This window comes from Stegodyphus dumicola, chromosome 4 (assembly GCF_044657685.1).
Source record: "Stegodyphus dumicola isolate Sdum_Otavi_A_Nest chromosome 4, ASM4465768v1".
In the NCBI taxonomy this organism is placed as follows: Eukaryota; Metazoa; Arthropoda; class Arachnida; order Araneae; family Eresidae; genus Stegodyphus; species Stegodyphus dumicola.
Genome location: NC_140771.1, coordinates 21104276 through 21123061, shown reverse-complemented (window position 1 = coordinate 21123061; position 18786 = coordinate 21104276). Strand labels below are relative to the sequence as shown.

The window sequence follows — 18786 nt, the reverse complement described above, 5'->3', positions numbered from 1 at the left end:
CTCAAATTTTAACAGAAAGCACTTCTTGTGCTTATCGAACCAACCAGTAGTTATGATGTAAATCAAAATGTAAGAGAATTTAAAACATGGCTTTTAGCAGGTGGAACACGTTCTAATTCTAATTTTTAAAAACCTTCCCTTAAATACTACCTCTTTCCTACCTCATATGAATAAGCGCGAACTAGAAATTAGCAGTCTGGCAGGAAACTAGAAAGCTAATTAGCATAAAATAAATGGTTAATGAAACTAAATGTATACTCTGTAGTGTAAAATAGTGTATGTTTAGTGTAATTATAGCTACTAAAGGTATTGATACCATTAACGCTAAACTCATTAATGATAACTGCTAAACCCCAGAATAAAATATCCTGAATAAAAATAATACTGATCTTTTCTATAATTTGTGGAACTAATTTCGTTTAAAATTGCTTTAATAACTTAACTGATGTAAATGCAATTAACAGAGAATTAAGATGCTGGAGCTCTAGAGTGCTGTGATAGATGCCGCTTGTCTTGCTGTTAGAGGTGTGCAAAAATTCCTGTTAAATGTCTACTTAGATGATTTTTCTCCTATGCTCATAAGGTAGATAAAAATCTTAAAATGTCTGAATTGATGATTTATAACTAAAGGTCTACGTTCTGATTGCCGTCAAAAAAAGTTTTGTTTGGGGTGATTTAAATTATTTAGAAGTAAATTTATTGCATTCAAATCTCTTACGTTATTTAATAATTACACATTAATTAAATGCGAAAGATAAATTACTGAATGTTTTTGCTGAATGGCAGCTATCTGAGAAATGGTTGCATATGTGTTGGTTGGGAAGGCAAATTAAAATCTTCACATTCGCGTATTGGCAAAGCGTGCAAATATATGCAGACTGTGTATGCATGAAAACATGACGCAACATAATAGTCCAATTGTTTTCGATTGATAGTTTTCGTCGAGAACATTTTCTTTCTTCGAAAAAGACGAAATCAGTTGCTATAAAAATGTCATAAGAATGGACTAGGAATTATTTCTTTATTTCATTTTTTTTTTTCTGAATACAGCGTTTGCAAAATTAGTTTAAAAGATAATGCCAAACTTTAATATTCTTTATAGGTTTAAATTATGTAATCATATACCATATAATCACATATGCTTTCTTTTATCTTTTCTTTTATCTTTTTTTTTTTATCTTTTTAGGTACTAAAGTCGATGTATCTCACACGTGGCTGATATGGACTGCATTTGTTTCGATTCTGATGCTCACAGCGCCCTTGCCATATACCTAACAATTCATTTGTTGCCAATTATAAATGGAAGAGATGATTCAGTTCGGAAGCATTTTATACAAAATATCTTTAATCACATATATTATAAATTCATAAAGGAGTTGTTTACAGCACTATGAGAAAGAAAGTGCATGAATATGTATTTATTTCATTGTTGTTTAGCTTCTATATTACACAACACCATCCAGAATCTTAGTATATATAAATAGTGTTTTCTATTCATGAAATTCCTGAAAATTTTGCTTCTGCTGCAGTTAGGTATGAATATGGCAAAAGTGAGCAGCAACAATAAATGTATCAGCGATGGAGATTATTGTTCAGGAAATGCTTTTTTTTTGTCCCTGTTACTGTATGTACGCTCACATTGATATGGCTATTGAGAATTGTTCGAGGAGATGCAAGTTATTTTTATAGCTCGACTGATGATTAAAAGAGCTGATTGGAGCTTATGGAATGCGTGTGATGAAAATTTGGAATAGAGAATGATGTTCCCCGACACGAATTCTATCTTTCTGTGTACACCCAGAGTATGTGAGATTTTTATAATCAAATTTCCCGTTCCAAATGAAAAAAAAAATATTTTTAAACTTTTCAAAACTGTGTTATGTAAATCCATTATTATTAATTCTATAAATGTCATTCAAGTTTTAAATAAAGATATTTCCTATTTTGTTTGCATTCGTTTCTTTTTCTGCACGATTAATGAAACTGTCAAGAAATGTAATTGCAATTCTCTGCACGAGAAACGACTGATATTTCAGATACATTGATTATCAGTACTTTCTATTTACAAAAGGAAACTTTTAAGAAGATACTCTTTCCTACACTTATTTTTGCATTACTGTGTAATTATATATAATAAATTTCTGAAAATTAGGATATATCAAGCAATACATTTTTAGATTAAATAGAATGAGAGGTATTAATGATTTGATCTTATAGTATATTTGGCAATGTAAAAGTAAGAAAGGAAAGTGGCAAAAGGGCAGACAAATTAGAACATGATCCTTTTCCTCGTAAGATATTTCATGCATATAAATGATATCATCCTTGCAAGTACAGTTGGTATTTAGAATACGAAACTTAACAAGACTTATAGAATGAAGTTTTATAAAAAAATATCCTACATTAGGAAAGATCATACAAATAATCTTTGAATCCAATCGAACAGAATATTTTCGAAATAATGCTATCCAACCTATGGCTCGCTGGCACCTAGTAACCCGAAATTCTATCATTATGCCCCGGTCAACTACACTTACGATACCGTCATGAGATAAAATATTTACTCTAATCTGAATATAAAAAAACAACCATTAAAATGATATAATTACACATCTCGTACAGAGGCATTATATTTGTGTTTACTTACCCGCATGTTACTTAAACATAAATTCAATCAATGAAGTCTTCTCTAAAAGCTCAACAAAACAGTCCTTTTACCCACACAAATGAAGCAAAAAATCACCCAAAAGTATCCTGTAAAATACGTTACATTTTTGTATCACATAAAAAGACATATTCAAACAGGGCAATTGTGAATGAAACTATGCTGATAATATCAGAGTTTTTATTTCACGAATTTAAAAACAAAAATTAAGTAATCTCAGCTATAAAAGCGCCCCTATCACAATGCATTTTGGAACAACAAGTGGACGATATGAGGAATGAAATCTTTATACAGAATGAGATCCGCTTTGGAAAAGTGTGCTTATGTTTCCTTGTAATTGGATAAATCCACTAATATTTCTGACTCACCACAATTTCTGATTTTCGCAACAATAGTGCTTCCTGACTTCTCCGTTATAAAGCATTGTTAATTATGCTGACTTTGTCAAAACGCACTCGAGGGCAAGATATATGTAACGCAGTTAAAAACTGTATTACTGAGAAGAACGTACCAGTAAAAAAAAATTCGTCATGATCCACAACCGATGGTGCGCTAAGGATCGGGAGTAAACCTGGATCGTAGCTGTCCAAAGACAACTACGATCAAAATTCGGATAACCTGAAATGACTTTGCTGACTGGGGATTTTTAATCAATATCACTGAAAAATTCAATGACTTAAATACCACGCTATAAGGGAAAGAAAAATGCAGATAAAAAATTACGAGCTCAAATATCTGTTTTATTGGCTAAACTCAATTCTGTGGAAGAATAGCTTAGTAGTGAGATTATCAACATTTGTTTAATTCGCATTCGTTTTAGACTGGAATTTATTGCGGAATATTACCCATCTAAGCATATTGAAAACATTCTGTTATTTAACTCAGAATTTAAAAGAAGATTCCAAGATATGTTTTCTATGGGGCCCATTTCTTGTTCATAAAAACTCCTTTCTTAGAATTAGACATAACACAAGTAATTTCGTCAATGAAAAAAATTCGTTTCATTAGCAAACTGAAGGTTCATTTTCAGATAATTACCCTTCGTACAGATAAAACATTCAAAAGCACAAAAAATAAAAGTGATAAGGTTTAAAACAGATGCAAATGTTAAGCACAAAATCACACTTATATGTGCACTAATAGTGGAAGATATTTTGGGTCAACATATCTTTAAAAGCAGACTTCTTCACAACTTAAAATAATGCAAAGCAAGTGCAGAAATATGTTGACTTCAGAGCATGTGAAAAACGACATGGTGCTCTCATGCTGTTTATCAGAATATGCATCAAATTTTAATAAACTATCGGAGGCTATTACTCGTATTAATCAAATATCTCATGAGTAGCAAGTTTAGGACTTTATGCAATACTCGCGTAATGAGATACTTGACAAGTTAATTTAATAGTTACATTTTCTATTCGTAATTAGTTTATTAGCATGTTCTTTTCTTTATTTTCTGATTTGAAGTAAAATTAGTTTGAATCTGCAATACATTTTCGGATATTCTTCAGTATTTTGTAGGTTCTTATTAGTTTCCTTTATTATTTGGAAATAAAAAAATCGTCCCATATATTCATGAAATTTTACAAACATATTTTTTTTTTGTTTTTACAAACATAAAACATCAAATGCCTGCAAAGCACTGCATAAATTTAAAAGTAGCCCTTGAGGAAAAATCGGTTAGATACTACTGACCTGGAGAATCAAAAAAAAACTTCTTCCCATTTTTTTCATTGAATAAGTTCAGAAAAGCAGACATTTATTAGCTTGAATTAATTACAGCTCCAAAATCAAATTTATAATTGATTTAATTTAATACAAATCCTTCTTTCCACCACCTTCTTCTTAAATCCGCTAAAAACTAACAAAGTCAAAAAGACGCCTGAATTAATGCAGACCTAACCTACTACAGAAAGAGTTCTCCCAATTACACAGGCCTGCACGAGAATTGACTTAGTGTTCGGTGATAACACCCACTTCTTTTCGAAAATCAGGTATTATCGGGACCAAAGCGCAAAATACTTTACCAAACACAAAGTGGGTCATTGTTATTGCCTAGTTTCACCTGTCTTTAAACTTCCTGCTCGGTTTCTACATAAGCGTAAACCTCTGGTCTGAATTATTATTTAATAGCACACTTTTTAAAATGTGTAACTCATGTTTAAATGTCAGTAGAACTTAAGAAAAAAAAAGTTTAAGCTTATAACAAAAATGTTAAACAAAACGTTTAAACATTAAACAGAGGTAGTAGAGCTTATAGTTAAACAACATGGAAAATTCCGAATAACCCCTAACAACCATCAAGCTAAGTTAACATCAGAAAGGCAGTATCTAACTATCTTCACTCTCCCAGAAATAAATCAACCTTATTTAGAAACATTTATTTTAAGCTTCATCCAGCTTATAGATATAGTTATTAATTTGTTTGAATAGCTGCGAAACATGGGTTACTCAGAATCCATCATATCATTAATCTTCCAAATAATGAAGCATAGTAAACTAGTAATCGATCACTAGTAGTAAATATTAGGTACCAATGCTACCTTTTCATAAAAAATTGCATGTATATCTCGGAATTAACTGCATTTGTTGAATCGTAGTTTTCATTGCCAGAAAGAAGTATACTTCTACGTGAGCAGCATTTGCAGCTTGGACTATTTCTAAGTGATATTCTATTACAATTCACATTCTCAAAAGGAACACTCCTGCGTTCCTGTATTCCCAGTTTTTGCATTTTCAAATTTCTGCGATCTCAGATTCTTACTCGCAGTGTCATTAATGTTATACTCAAATAATTTGTCCCCGTGGACACCTCTTTAGTATTATTAGCCAAGTTTACTAAAACATTGTGTTCTCAGTACTTATTATATTTATCTTCATGTTTAAATGTTGCTTATGCTAATATGTTGTTATTATTACATCAAAGCAGATGTTTTCAATTTAATTTGTAAATTTCAAATTCTATTGAAACTATACTGTATACTAGATGACTCGGCAAACGTTGTTTTGCCATATTTTAGGGAACATTTTGGTAGAAAAAAATAACTAACTTATTGCGTGTGAGGATGTACTTTATGACTGAAACAGGCTGTAAAAGATCACGGAATATAAAAATAACAAAACACCAAACATTTATTTTTTAATTTATTGTAATTTATTCTTTAAAATTATATATATAACTAATTATGACAATATCACTGAAACTAGTGTCAACCCCCTTAATGCAAAAAAGTGTACAATATTTTGTGTTAGCCCATCTTTAGCTAACAGAAACAAGCTGGATGGTTTGCTCACTCGCCGTGTGAAAAACATGTCATGCTCAAATCTAAGCCACAAACAGACATCGTTTGGCCTTGAGACATACTGATAGTCATTGCAAATATCAATCTAATTGGAAATTGAAGACGTTTAAATTGAATTGTCACATCTGCGGGTAAAATAGGGATTCGTGGTAGTAATATATTTTCACATCGGAAATTGCGATTTAAAGCTTTTTCATTAATTTTTAATGAAAATGATAACATTTTTCATTAAATTTTAATGACTAATCGCGTGCCGTTGCACAACGGTGGTGGGTTGAAATTACGAAGTAACATAACCGGAGACCCAACCTTCAGTTGTAAATTATGCGTGGCATATCTGGCAAATCCAATGAGTTCAAAAACTCTGTTGGATAATTCACAGCTGCGCTGACATCGCAAACTGTATCAATAGATTAGTATGACACCAAGTCCCCTGGTAATAACTGTTGTATCTTGAGATTCAAATCGTTGACGTCCATATTTTTTGCTGCTAAAATTGCTCTTCCTGCCAACCACTCATGCTTAATTTATTGTGTCGGGAAATATCTGGTCATTGAGAGCATCTTGCGAATTAATGATTGGGCAGAAATTGGTCGGTAATTTTATGTATCCAGTTTTATCTATAGTAACTTTTCCATCACCGATATCTAACAGTTGTTTTGAGAACGTTTCAGCGGATGGATCTTGAAGCATTTGAACGCGCATATTTAATTTCAGTTGTACCTTTTCAACATTATGTCACAGTGGCGATGATTTTAAGCAAGTGTTGAACGTGGAATTGCGGGAAGTGTTTGTCTGAAATCACATGAAAGGAGTAACAGAGTGGCGCCAATTAGTTTGTCGTTTTTTATGTCTTTCAATGTCCTGTTCTACGCCTCAAACGAATGTTTGTGTGCCATAGCGATTTCATCCCAAATGATAATTTTATACTGTTTCAACACTATGGCCATGGATGATTGTTTTTTTATGTTTCACACTGCGTCTGGATTATTTTGAATATTTAGTGGCAGCTTAAATACTGAATTAACTGTTCTGCCTCCATCCAATAATGCTGCGGCAGTGCCAGATGATGCAGCGCCAATGCGATGCCATTATTTGATCTTATTTCGGCGAGAATTAGCGAAATAAGGAATGTTTTGCCAGTTCAACCTGGTGCATCCAAAACCAAAAAAAGAACCCATCTTGTCCTGCCGAAACTGAGAACATAATGCGGTCGTAAATGGTTCTTTGTTTCTCATTCATTAGTGGGTCATTGAAAGTCGCTGCCATTTTTATAGCATTGTACTGCAGTTCACGATTCATTTCAGTGTTCATTAAAACATATGCACTTCGATTTGACGGATGCATACCGAAATGACTGAGTGGTAAGTTGGCAATGAAAATGCAAAGATCCTCAATAGCAATCAATGCTTCATTTTACACAGCGTCGTTGAATGTTATCGTTAGATCGTTGCACCGTGTACGATGTTGATGCAATATATCATCAGGCATTGAATCTTTGCGATTATCCCACAATGTTTCTGCTCGGGCTGGGAAACATGTAGTCAACACTATAGCGAATAGTAAACGAATTTGTATTGCTGTACAGTTCAAGGCTGCTTCAGCAAGCATATATTCCCACTGGTGGATTGACTGTAAATACTCGCACCAAGGTGTTTGATTTGAATGAGCTAGGACATGCATCAATCGGTGTGCCTTGCTTGCGGGGCATCCATTTTTTTGTTTGAGCCCATGTGGAATGTCGTGGTACTTCTGAATAGAGTGATGTTCATACAAAGGCACCAAAAGCATCCGCACGTTTACACAACTCAAAAAATTCGGTGACTGTAGTTTTTGTTGGATTTATAGCAATATCAATATCTGTCTCGTTCGTGAAAAATATGCGCTGACCGTTTTCAAGATGGACGGCTAAATGAATAACTGTTGGATCCTGTTCATGAATTGAGAAACCAAAGGTACGTCAAACAGCTTCATTGGAGCTGATGTACCATCCAATTCGGTAGAGAGTTATTTCATCGTTGTTACTCACTGGAGGAGCATTCACATTGGTATTTTCAACTGGAAATACAGCCATATCACTGCCTTTATTCACATACTTGCAAATGTATTTGATGCTCTTCACTGAACTGCAGAACTCGACATTAATATGAGCATTGAATGTTTTGCTCTGCGGAGGCGAATATGGCACCGCCCAACGATTGTCAATGTCAATGTCTGTGCTGTTGTTATTTTTAATAAATGATTTTCCGCCATTATCCAGATTTCTTCGACTATATATTGGATATCCTTCGACGTTTATGATCATATCGTTATTGAATTTTTTAGGAAAACGTTTGGTACATTTTCCATCTGCCATGCAAAGCGATAAACAATTTAGATTACCGCATGGCCCATGAGTCATGCTTGCTGTAGCAATATCAAACAGAAATTGATCGGTAGACGGATCTGGAAGTTTCGCAGAAATTATATTATCGGTTTCCTCAGGACTGATTTTGTCGATTAACCAAACCAAAATGTGTGCATGAGGTAATTCTCACTTTTGCCATTCAACCGAATACATCCAGCAACACGTGGGACCGAATAAATGTAATTTTGTAATGAAACGTATTAAAGACTTTAATTTTTGTCTGAACACATGTGCTGTAATGTCATGAAGATGTATTGAATTTTGGCCAGGCAATAGCAAAGATATAATCTTCGGCCATTTTGGATTACATGTGAACGTGATAAATAAACACTGTCGTCCATATTCGTGCACGAAAGTCAGAGCATCCTGTATATATTCGTGCACATGACGTGGACTGCCTATGTACGATGATGGTAGAATGGCAAAGTTACCAATTTCGACGGCGTCGACGTTGTTGACAAAGGCGTCTCGCAAATGAATGTGTTCTTTCGCACGCAACTTTTGTTGATTATATCCCAAGTGTCGTTCGCTCTCTGTCTTCTAGTACATGTCAACCATGAATTGTTGACAAAGCTCATGACAACGTAGAATGACGTTGTCTGACCACGTCTAATCGTCAACCGATATGCATAATAATACTTCGAGCTAACGTTCTTGTTTGTTTCGGCTCCTGTAATAATATATTCATAAATATTAATCCAAATTAATCAAGTTTAAAAAATAAGTTTTTTGTTAAATGAGTAATGATCAAGTTCATAATGAATGAAGTACTTGTTACGGGATCTCGTTGTTTAATATTTATGCAATATCCGTCTTTTCCCTTCCAGAACATTAGCGGATATTGCAGAGCGTCATATGAACGGTGCGTATCAGCAATGAACTAACGATCTACGATTCACGATTTCTCGCGTAGTTCTACGATCGCCAACCATGATTCCAGCAACGTCGTCAACAACAGGTGCGTTGAAATCTACGAATGTGCTTTCCAGCTGGTGTTTTATCAATATTGATGACAATAGCGTGATTATCACTTTGTAATTTGTGCATGTGTGATTTGAATATTGTCAACAATTCATTGTGCTCATTCAGTAGAGCGTCCAGCTCGGCGACGATGAGTCTGCCAAAAAGCGAATTGAGGTTATTGTAGCCACAACGTGCATTCGCGAGAATGGCAAGTGCGCTTTCGAATTCCTCACCGCCCATAAAGTAGATTTGTAAAAACATATGTGGTTTGTTTGGCATTGGAAGCAATGAGCCCACTTTGTGATACATTTGGCCTTTGATTTCGAATGTTGAATTGCATTGTTGACCATTTGCAGCATTATTTTTAACTATTTCTGTTTGCTCCGGGACCACCAGCGGCTGAGCGGTAAAGTCGCTGAACACTGATAGTTCGGTCCGACGTTCGAATCCCGCAAACGGGCTGGCTGCATGGGTGTTTTCGTGCTTTTCCCCATGTGTAACGTGTATACGAGCCAGTTTCCCTTAGAAAGTCCTCCACGAAGGCATCCCTTGGTCATTTGCTCTGCGTCTGTTAACTATGAAACTGCGTGCTTGTATTTGTTCTAATCTTGATTGTTCATTTCGTTCAGCTCGTGCATATTCTGATTCTGCTTGACGCAATTGCGCCATGCTCACACACATCAGTATTATATTGCTTGATTTGTTCTTCTGCTGTTTGGGCTCTTCTATTTCGCATGTCTGCAGCTCTACATGTTTGACGGCCCAAATTAGCCCCTTCGCGACTTGTTGGCATTGTTTACTGTACAAAACCAGCATAAATAGAACAAATTGAATTACTTAATGATGAAAAGCAGTATAGTAATAATGTATTTATTCTTTGATATACGTATACTATATTTAGTGTTATTTATATCGTGAATATCGTGTATATTTTCTTTTATTATTTTACCTACCTTTCACAATATTTCTCTTTTAAAATGATTCTCACAAAAATTTTGCACGCACTGACTATAATATTTTTATAGTGTCGTTTAATATTAAACAATTTAAAAATAATAAATAAAAACTAATAAATGTATAAGAATAAATTATACGTGTAACACAATAGCCGTTGTTGGCGGGAGCTCGTGACAAGTGTAGAGTACTTTTGAGGTTATATGAAATCAATTAACTAAACGTGAGAACTACACTCAAAATTAATAATTTTATCAATTATTAATAAAATATGAATAAATAATTACAGCCCTGCAAATTAATAATAAATTTCCTTGAGAATATAATTAATATGAGAGTTACACTGAGATAGTAAAATGATAATTGTAAACGTCACTACTACGATCGATGAACAAACCGTAATAATGGCCGAAAACTGTGTAGGGAGTGAGAGAAAGCTTATTGTGTGAGAGAGACAGGAGTCTGGCTTCGGTCTCATCCTTACTCCTTGCTGTTTATTGGGTGAGAAGTGGCACCGGTGGACGCCTGGCGGGGATAACTGATCAAGTGATAGTTGAAACTGATCAAGTGATAATTGATCAGTTATCGAAGAGGGTTAAAAATTATTAAATTACTAATATCGCTATTAAAAATAGGGGTTGGTGGTAGAAGGATGAAAATTTAGGTTGTATGTATTTTTTAATGCCACATCATAAAAAAATAAAACTTTTGTCCAAAAATAAAAACCACTTTTTAGGGTGGATCACCCTTATCACTTAGGGGTATGAAAAATAGATTACAACCGATTCTCAGGCCTACCGAATATACATATAAAATTTCAGAAAAATCGGTCAAGTCGTTTCGGACGAGTATTGTTACAAATATTGCGACACGAGAATTTTATATATTAGATGTCTTAAATCATTAGTTTTAATAAATACTGGACGCGGGGAGGGGTACGGTAGGATTGCACGATGAATGATATATGGTAAACTATAAATCCTTTGGAAGGCTTTAGTTACTCATCTCCTCAACTTTTCTTTGTAAACTTTATAAAGATTGCAAATTTTTTAGGGTTAGTTAGTATGGGAAGCCATTGTCTCCCATACTTTGATCTGTACCTGCAGTCAACCTCCTGATTCAGGCACGCAAATCTAAGGACATCAAATCCGCTACGCGCAGTTTTTTTGGAAAACAAAACAGTTTGAGTTCTCATCCGCTACGTAAACCACTTATTTGTCATTCTGTTTTCATTATTCCTTTCCTAAATATCCTATCATCATACGTCTTTTGTTCTCAGTGATGATGAAATTTCAGAATTTTGATGTTTATGGGCTACTTAGAGTTATTAAAGCTCCTAAATAACACTTTTAAGACATTCTTGAAACAATTTTCTTATTTTTACTATCAAGTTAAAAATATCAATTTGATTGATAGAGCAGTGTTATTTGTATTTAAAAAAAAATGCGTCTTACTGAAAATAAAATGGCTTATACAAAAAAGAAAACTTATACTCTGTATATTCTTTAAACGGGTTACTGCCAGAGCTTATTTAACCAATTATGGCAACATTTTCACAGCTTTTGATTGCATAAACGTAAAACATTTTGGATGTTTTAGCGGTGAAAAAGTTTCAATAAACACAGCTTTTGTTAATAAAGTAAGAAAAACCGTTTTCATTAAAACATATAACATGAAGTTGTTCATATTTTCTCTAAGGATAAAAGAAACCTTGTTAAAAGCGCAATATTGATGAACATTATCTAATACAATGAAAGCTGCTTGATTCTTTTAGTTAATTACAACTTATATTTTATTTACACTTTTCTTGAAAACAAGTATATAGATAATTATAAAACAACCAAATTGTAATTAAGAACTATAAACTAACAAATTTATTGAAAAAGGAGAGAGTACTATAAACTGAAAGTACTGGAAAGAAAGTACTATAAAATGACATAGCAAAACCCTTTTGGGTGCAAGTATACTGATAATTAATTAAAACAAATGATTGTGCAATGATTTAAAAAATTTTATTTAAAATATTATTTATTAATTGCAGTAATGATGCAAATGTTCTGTCAACTGAATGTTTTAGAATTTTAATGCATTTTAAAATTATATCACTTAGATTTAATCTCAAAATCAAATAAAATTAAAATTCAAAACTAACTTTATTGCTCTAACTAACTTTATTAACTTTATTTATACCTTATGGGAAGTTGAAGGATAAACCTCTGGAAAAGTGACTGTGACTAAGTGAAAAATAAAGGCTTTATATATCGTGAGAATGCCACATTTGTTACGTTGCGTGAATGATATATGGCAAGGCTGCGCAAAGTAACGGCCAAGGAGCTTCGATTTTAACTTCAATATGCACATTCAAAATTATTTATATCACAGAAAAGCAAACTACGTGTATTTTTCTTATTTTTCAAAATTCTGCAAGCAAATAAATTTACTCAGAGATGAGCTTTTATTGACAATCGGGAGACATTTGATAATATGAATGGAACAAAGTACCCATGCCTTCATCGCCTCTAATATCACATAAGTGGAGTATTAACATCTAAGGCCAGGAAAATAAGTATCAGCCTGAGTGGATTTTCTTGTTAATACTCACACTTGATATGACAAAATCGACGCTCATGGGAAACATTTTCTACAGGGTACTGCGGTATCCATTAACCTGTAAGTCTCTGTTTCTTGGCTTTTTGGGATATTAATGATGACAATGAGGCTGAATCACAGCTCCGTCTAACGGATAAATCAATGAGGTAGAAAGCACAAGCGTTCTAAATTCATAATTTCTCGAACGTTTAAAAAGATTACTTCAGTAAATTTCAAAAATTACTATCTAACATTCACATATTAGCAAAAAATAAAATAAATTTAATATATACAATTTACATAAATTAAACGTAAAATATATCTCCCTGCAAGCATTTATTGGTAAATGGCAAGCTAAACTGTTAAGCTTAGGTTACACAGCGTTATTTGTTCCGCAATGACAACTAATTGTATTTTTTCTTATGCCCTTTCATGTAAGTCAATGCCAGAAATGAAAGCTTCATTTCAATTTTAACATATATGTTTTTTATTACACAAGTACTGATAGATAATACAGCAAAGTTACGCACTATGAGCATCTTCGAGGTATTTTCTTTTCTTAGAGGTGAGGGGAGTATTAATGTAATAACGATGTAAAAAGAATGCCCTAAATATAGCACTGAAGTTTGAAAATTTCAGTCTTGTATTTCGTTTAGTTTTAAAGAAATTATAGTCAAATTTCAAGGGAGTGTCTGTCAATACGGAAACTAGCAATATTATTCGATACAATATCTGCAAAATTATTCCACCAAATATACTTAGCTCACAAAATTTTAAAGTTATATTCTACCATAATATTCTTTGAAGAAACCAGGAGAATTTTCTAATAATAAATTTGAAACCGAAGGAGAAAGATATACAGTATATTATCTTGAGAGGCATAGGTAATTTATATAAAACTAATGAAGGTGCATTTTGTGAAATTTTCAAGATAATACATTATTGAGGATATATCTACAGTAGAAACGAATTGAGGTGGAGAAATAAATGAAATATAGGCGTTTATGTAATGAAATTCATAAAGATTCCGAATATTACTGTGAATTACACATTATATTCCTATTACGAAGCCTCCAGAAATTCCATATTACTATTTTAAATTTAGTCAGTTTATGGCCTGAGTTAATATTTATGTCAAGCAAAGCAAGAACTACGAATAATTGCAATGAATTTGATACAGCGCGAATTTGATACAGCGCTGATTGTAATGGCCCGAAGAGGTGGAACGAGTACCTCTAAAACTAGTAGGTTGTTCACGATTTGCCGTTGTTTGTATTTATGCAATGTGGATAAATGACGGTGATACCAGCAGTGGACGCAAATGTGTTGGACGTCCAATAGTCATCAAAGAAGAAGAACGTCGGATACTGTTCCATTTGGTACAGCAAAATCGGCGGCAGACAGTGGCACAGCCCACATGCAAGTGTTTCAGAATACACAGTTCAGCTGAGACTGTTGTATATGAATGTATATGTATTATTTTGTAGGCATGTGCATTATTATTAGTATTTGTTGATGTATCTAAGAAGTATGACAACGTTCGCTCAAGAGCATCACCAATGCATTAAAACAGCTTACATTCATGCAGCTAACGTATTCGTGTAACATCTTCCAGGTCTCTCTTCGTTCACGAGGCTTCACAGAGAAGCAAATGCATTCCCGAGGCGAGCCACCTGGGACTCGCGAGCTGCCTGTTGTGCTTAGGATATATACCTGCTTACTTTTGTTAGACATCAGGTGTCCCCGTCCCCCGTCACCTGTATATGAGCCAGAGTTTCGGACGTCCCACCCGTGCGCCTCTATTGACCAAGCGTCGTTGTCAACTACACATGCAGTGCGCCAGGGAACATCGAAACTCGACCGTGGATAAGTGGAAGAGAGTTGCCTGATTGGATGAATTGATTTCTCTTTTATCACATCAATGCCCATGTCAGGGTACGGCATCTTCCAGGAAAACAGTTGCTTCTCTCTGTACACCAGATTACTCAAAGACTGGTGGTAGTGGTGTTATGATTTGGGGGACGTTCTCATGGGCGGCTCTGGGACCGTTAGTTGCAGTGGAACAGACCGTGAAAGCTCCGGACCATCGAAATATAACTGACGATCAGTTGCACCCTTACATTTCGTCTGTCTTCCCAACTGAAAATGGATTCTTCCAGAAGAACATCTCCCGATGTCACAAGGCTTGATGTGTTGGGATGATTCGAGGAACTTGAGGATGAATCCTAATTAATGTTCTGGCCACCTAAATTGCCGGATCGTAACACGATAAGGATGACAGGGAGCAGAAGCGCAGAGCTCAACTCAGCTCTCGACTTCGCATGACCCCTGCCTAGACATTTGGTACAATTTGTATTCAGTCAAGTACCAAAAACGTTTGGCATCCATTACAAGGGGAGTTGCAGCTGTTTTGCAGGCCAAAAGTTGTGCAATGCCTTATTGAGTAGGTGGTCATAATGTCTTGTCTCTTCAATGTCGTAAATGGAAAATGAAGGTCATTTCTAGAGAAAAGCAGAGATTCCTACTAGCTGTTGTTGATATGTCTCAAGCTGACAAATGGAAAACAGAAAAATGATTTGCGCATCATCAATAAGAATCATCCGTATTCCTTTTTTAAACAATTACCGTTATTAAAGTGATTCTTTCTTGCGAAGGAAGGCCATCAATTTATAGAAAAAAATTATAACATTTTATTTATCTAACCAAATCAGTTCTTTGAAAAGTGCTACTTTTGAAAAGGTGCAACTCTCAGTCAACTTGCATCAAACATAGATCTTTCCAGATCTAAACATAGATCTTTCCAGATCTTTAAAACTCTATCCTAGGAAGCTAAACTATCGAATTCCATGCTAAATGGAAAACACTTCAATAATATTTTGCAGCATTTGTATGTAAAACAAATCTAATCTGTAAAACGGCTCAAGGAGTTTTTAAATCTAATTACCTTTCCAATACACATATCTTCGCTTTCTTGAGTTTCCTGAGATATATATTTTCTTTTGCCAGAAAAATGTATAAATATAATTGTATATTATATTTTGCAATTCAAATCTGGTTGAGGAATATTCACTATTGAGCATATATATTGCATTTCCAGACTTTCAGACCGAATTTTTCCATGTTTCCTTTCTGGAATACTACACTAGAAGACTGAATAATATTCAGTTACGAAAATGCTGCGAAGATATTCGGAAATAAATCTAAAATCAAAATATTTAGTTTTTTAAATTATTTTATATGCTCCCGTTTTTACAATGAAATTTAAGGAAAATATGTGTTTGGCCCCGGACGCATATTTCTTCTGCAGTGATATTTGAGCCATAGTTTATTTCAATGCACAAAATCCTATATTTCTTTTTATAACAAAAGTACTGATTTCCTTTATTTCTTTTCAATCTAGATTTTAATTCCACTACTTAAACCAGGCTGCGGATAGAATGAATTTTTATACTTTAAAGATAAAATTTTAAAAGGTGAATAACAAAGATGCTATAAAAGCGTGTATTTTCATTTACATTTCAGCTTTTTTGTTTGATATTTTGTATTTTTAAATGAATACATATATGTATTTACATACACAAAGAAGTAACTACACATAATTAAAAAATCTGATGTGTACACCACATGACTTCCTTGTACGGAATATTAAATTATATGCATTTGTTTCTTGTATTTCTTTTAAAAATATTGGATTTAATTAAATCTACTTCGCCGACAGCGCATAAACCACAATAGAATAAAGGCATTCTTTAAAATTCACTCTATTTGTTTAACATAGCGACACTCTGGCACTAGGTTCACTTAACAGTATTATATTTCATTCATATTATAACTCAGAATGCACAAAATGTATATCATTTAAAGAATTATCTAATCATTGCCGCATGTTCTTTTCAAATACTATAATAAAGCTAGAACGATGTAAAAAAAGAAGTTAAGCAAACAAAACAAAAAAGAAAACAGTTTTTCACAGACGATTGAGTATTTATCATTCAATTAATTCAGTTTTCACTTCGCGACAAGACAAAAATACATAAAAGCTCAAAATATCTGTATTAAAAATTACTAATTATTCAAAATTAAATTACTAATTATTAAAAATTAAGTAAATTTTAAACACATATTTCCTCAAAAAAATTCCAGAAAGGATTAAGCATGATTTAATTCGCAATAATAAATGAAGGCGTTATTTTTGTTGTTGCGAAGCTTAGTCTCTCTAGATTGGCAACAGATCTACAATTCTGCTGTTTCAAATGTAAACAAATATGTCCGCCATGTTATTTAAAACTTAACCGCACTTAAACAGCTTTTAAATTGTTGATAATTGTACAAATATTGCTTCCAAAATTACGAAAGGCATAAGACCCGGAAGATAAGAACAACATAATTCAATCATTTTTTAAGCAAAAAATGTACAATTTACAAACATATAAGAGTAAAGAAACTGAGATCACTGTGCCGAGTAACAAAGGAGATATAGATATAAATATGGTATTTATATACGTTTGTTGCGGCCGATTGCAACCAAAATACGAGGTGCACATCTACATATTATAGCAGTCCTATATACAAATTTTCAACGTTCGGAGGCTACTCGGTTTTGAGTTATGCGAGATACGTACGTACGCACGCACGTACGTACATACGTTCGTACAGACGCCACGAAAAATTCTCTTCAGAATTAATTTTAAAGCAGTTTTATCATTTTTTTGGAGGAAAAGAGTCTTTTATTCTGTACTTACATACAGATATCACGTAAAAACATCGTTAAATTGCATTCGATAACGGTCAAAATGGATATTTTCGTTGAAATATACTGCCTGAAACTTTTTGCGATTACAATACTTCCTTTTTACTTCGTACAAGGAAGTAAAAAAACTGTTTAGGCGTATTTCAAATTTTATTTATTAATTTATTTTTTACCATGGTGTTTCGTAAGACGACTTTCCGTCGTTTTATGATTATTGTTTTCTCTTCTGCCCTGGTGTATCCAAGCTCAGTAAAAGGCGGATATTTTGTTATTGTTTTTTACTTCCTTGTACGAAGTAATAAGGAAGTATTGTAATCGCGAAAAGTTTCAGGCAGCATATTTCAACGATAATATCCATTTTGACCGCTATCGAATGCAATTTAACGATGTTTTTGCGTGATATCTGTACGTAAGGACAGAATAAAAGACTCTTTTCCTTCAAAAAAATGATAAAACTGCTTTAAAATTAATTCTGAAGAGAATTTTTCGTGGCGTCTGTACGAACGTATGTACGTACGTGCGTGCGTACGTACGTATCTCGCATAACTCAAAAACGAGTAGCCTCAGAACGTTTAAATTTTATATATAGGACTGCTATAACATGTAGATGTGCACCTCGTATTTTGGTTGCAATCGGCCGCACCAAACGTATATAAATATATTTATATAAATATATTAATAAATATATTTATATAAATATATTTATATATATATATCCACTATATTATATGTGGCAATGATTAGATAATTCTTTAAATGATATACATTTTGTGCATTCTGAGTTATAATATGAACGAAATATAATACTGTTAAGTAAACCTAGCGCCAGAGTGTCGCTATGGTAAACAAAGTGAATTTTAAAGAATGCATTTATTCTATTGTGGTTTATGTGCTGTCGGCGAAGTAGGTTTAATTCAATCTAATAAATTTAAATAAAATGCAAGAAAAAATGCGTATAAATTAATATTCCGTGTAAGGAAGTCATGTTGTGTACACATCAGATTTTTTTTCATTTACAGACATATACATGTTTCGAGAGCATTTGGGCTATCGCCACTTTTAGCTTAAAATATTTAATAACAGCATATCTTCATAATTTCCGATGGACAGTCTCGAGCGATCGAGATAAAAATGCTTTATTTCCTACAATGTTGCC

The 18786-nt window shown here is 33.5% G+C and overlaps 1 protein-coding gene across 1 annotated transcript in view; it reads left to right on the top strand.

Moving 5' to 3' along the window:
• The window catches only part of LOC118187884 (uncharacterized), a 307145-nt gene extending 305200 nt beyond the window's left edge, over window positions 1–1945 (top strand). The window contains exon 6 of the mRNA XM_085814610.1: window positions 1187–1945. Coding sequence (XP_085670736.1) covers window positions 1187–1275 — 89 coding nt within the window. The 3' untranslated portion in view covers window positions 1276–1945. The remainder of the gene's footprint in view (window positions 1–1186) is intronic.
• The last annotated feature ends 16841 nt before the right edge of the window (window positions 1946–18786 follow it).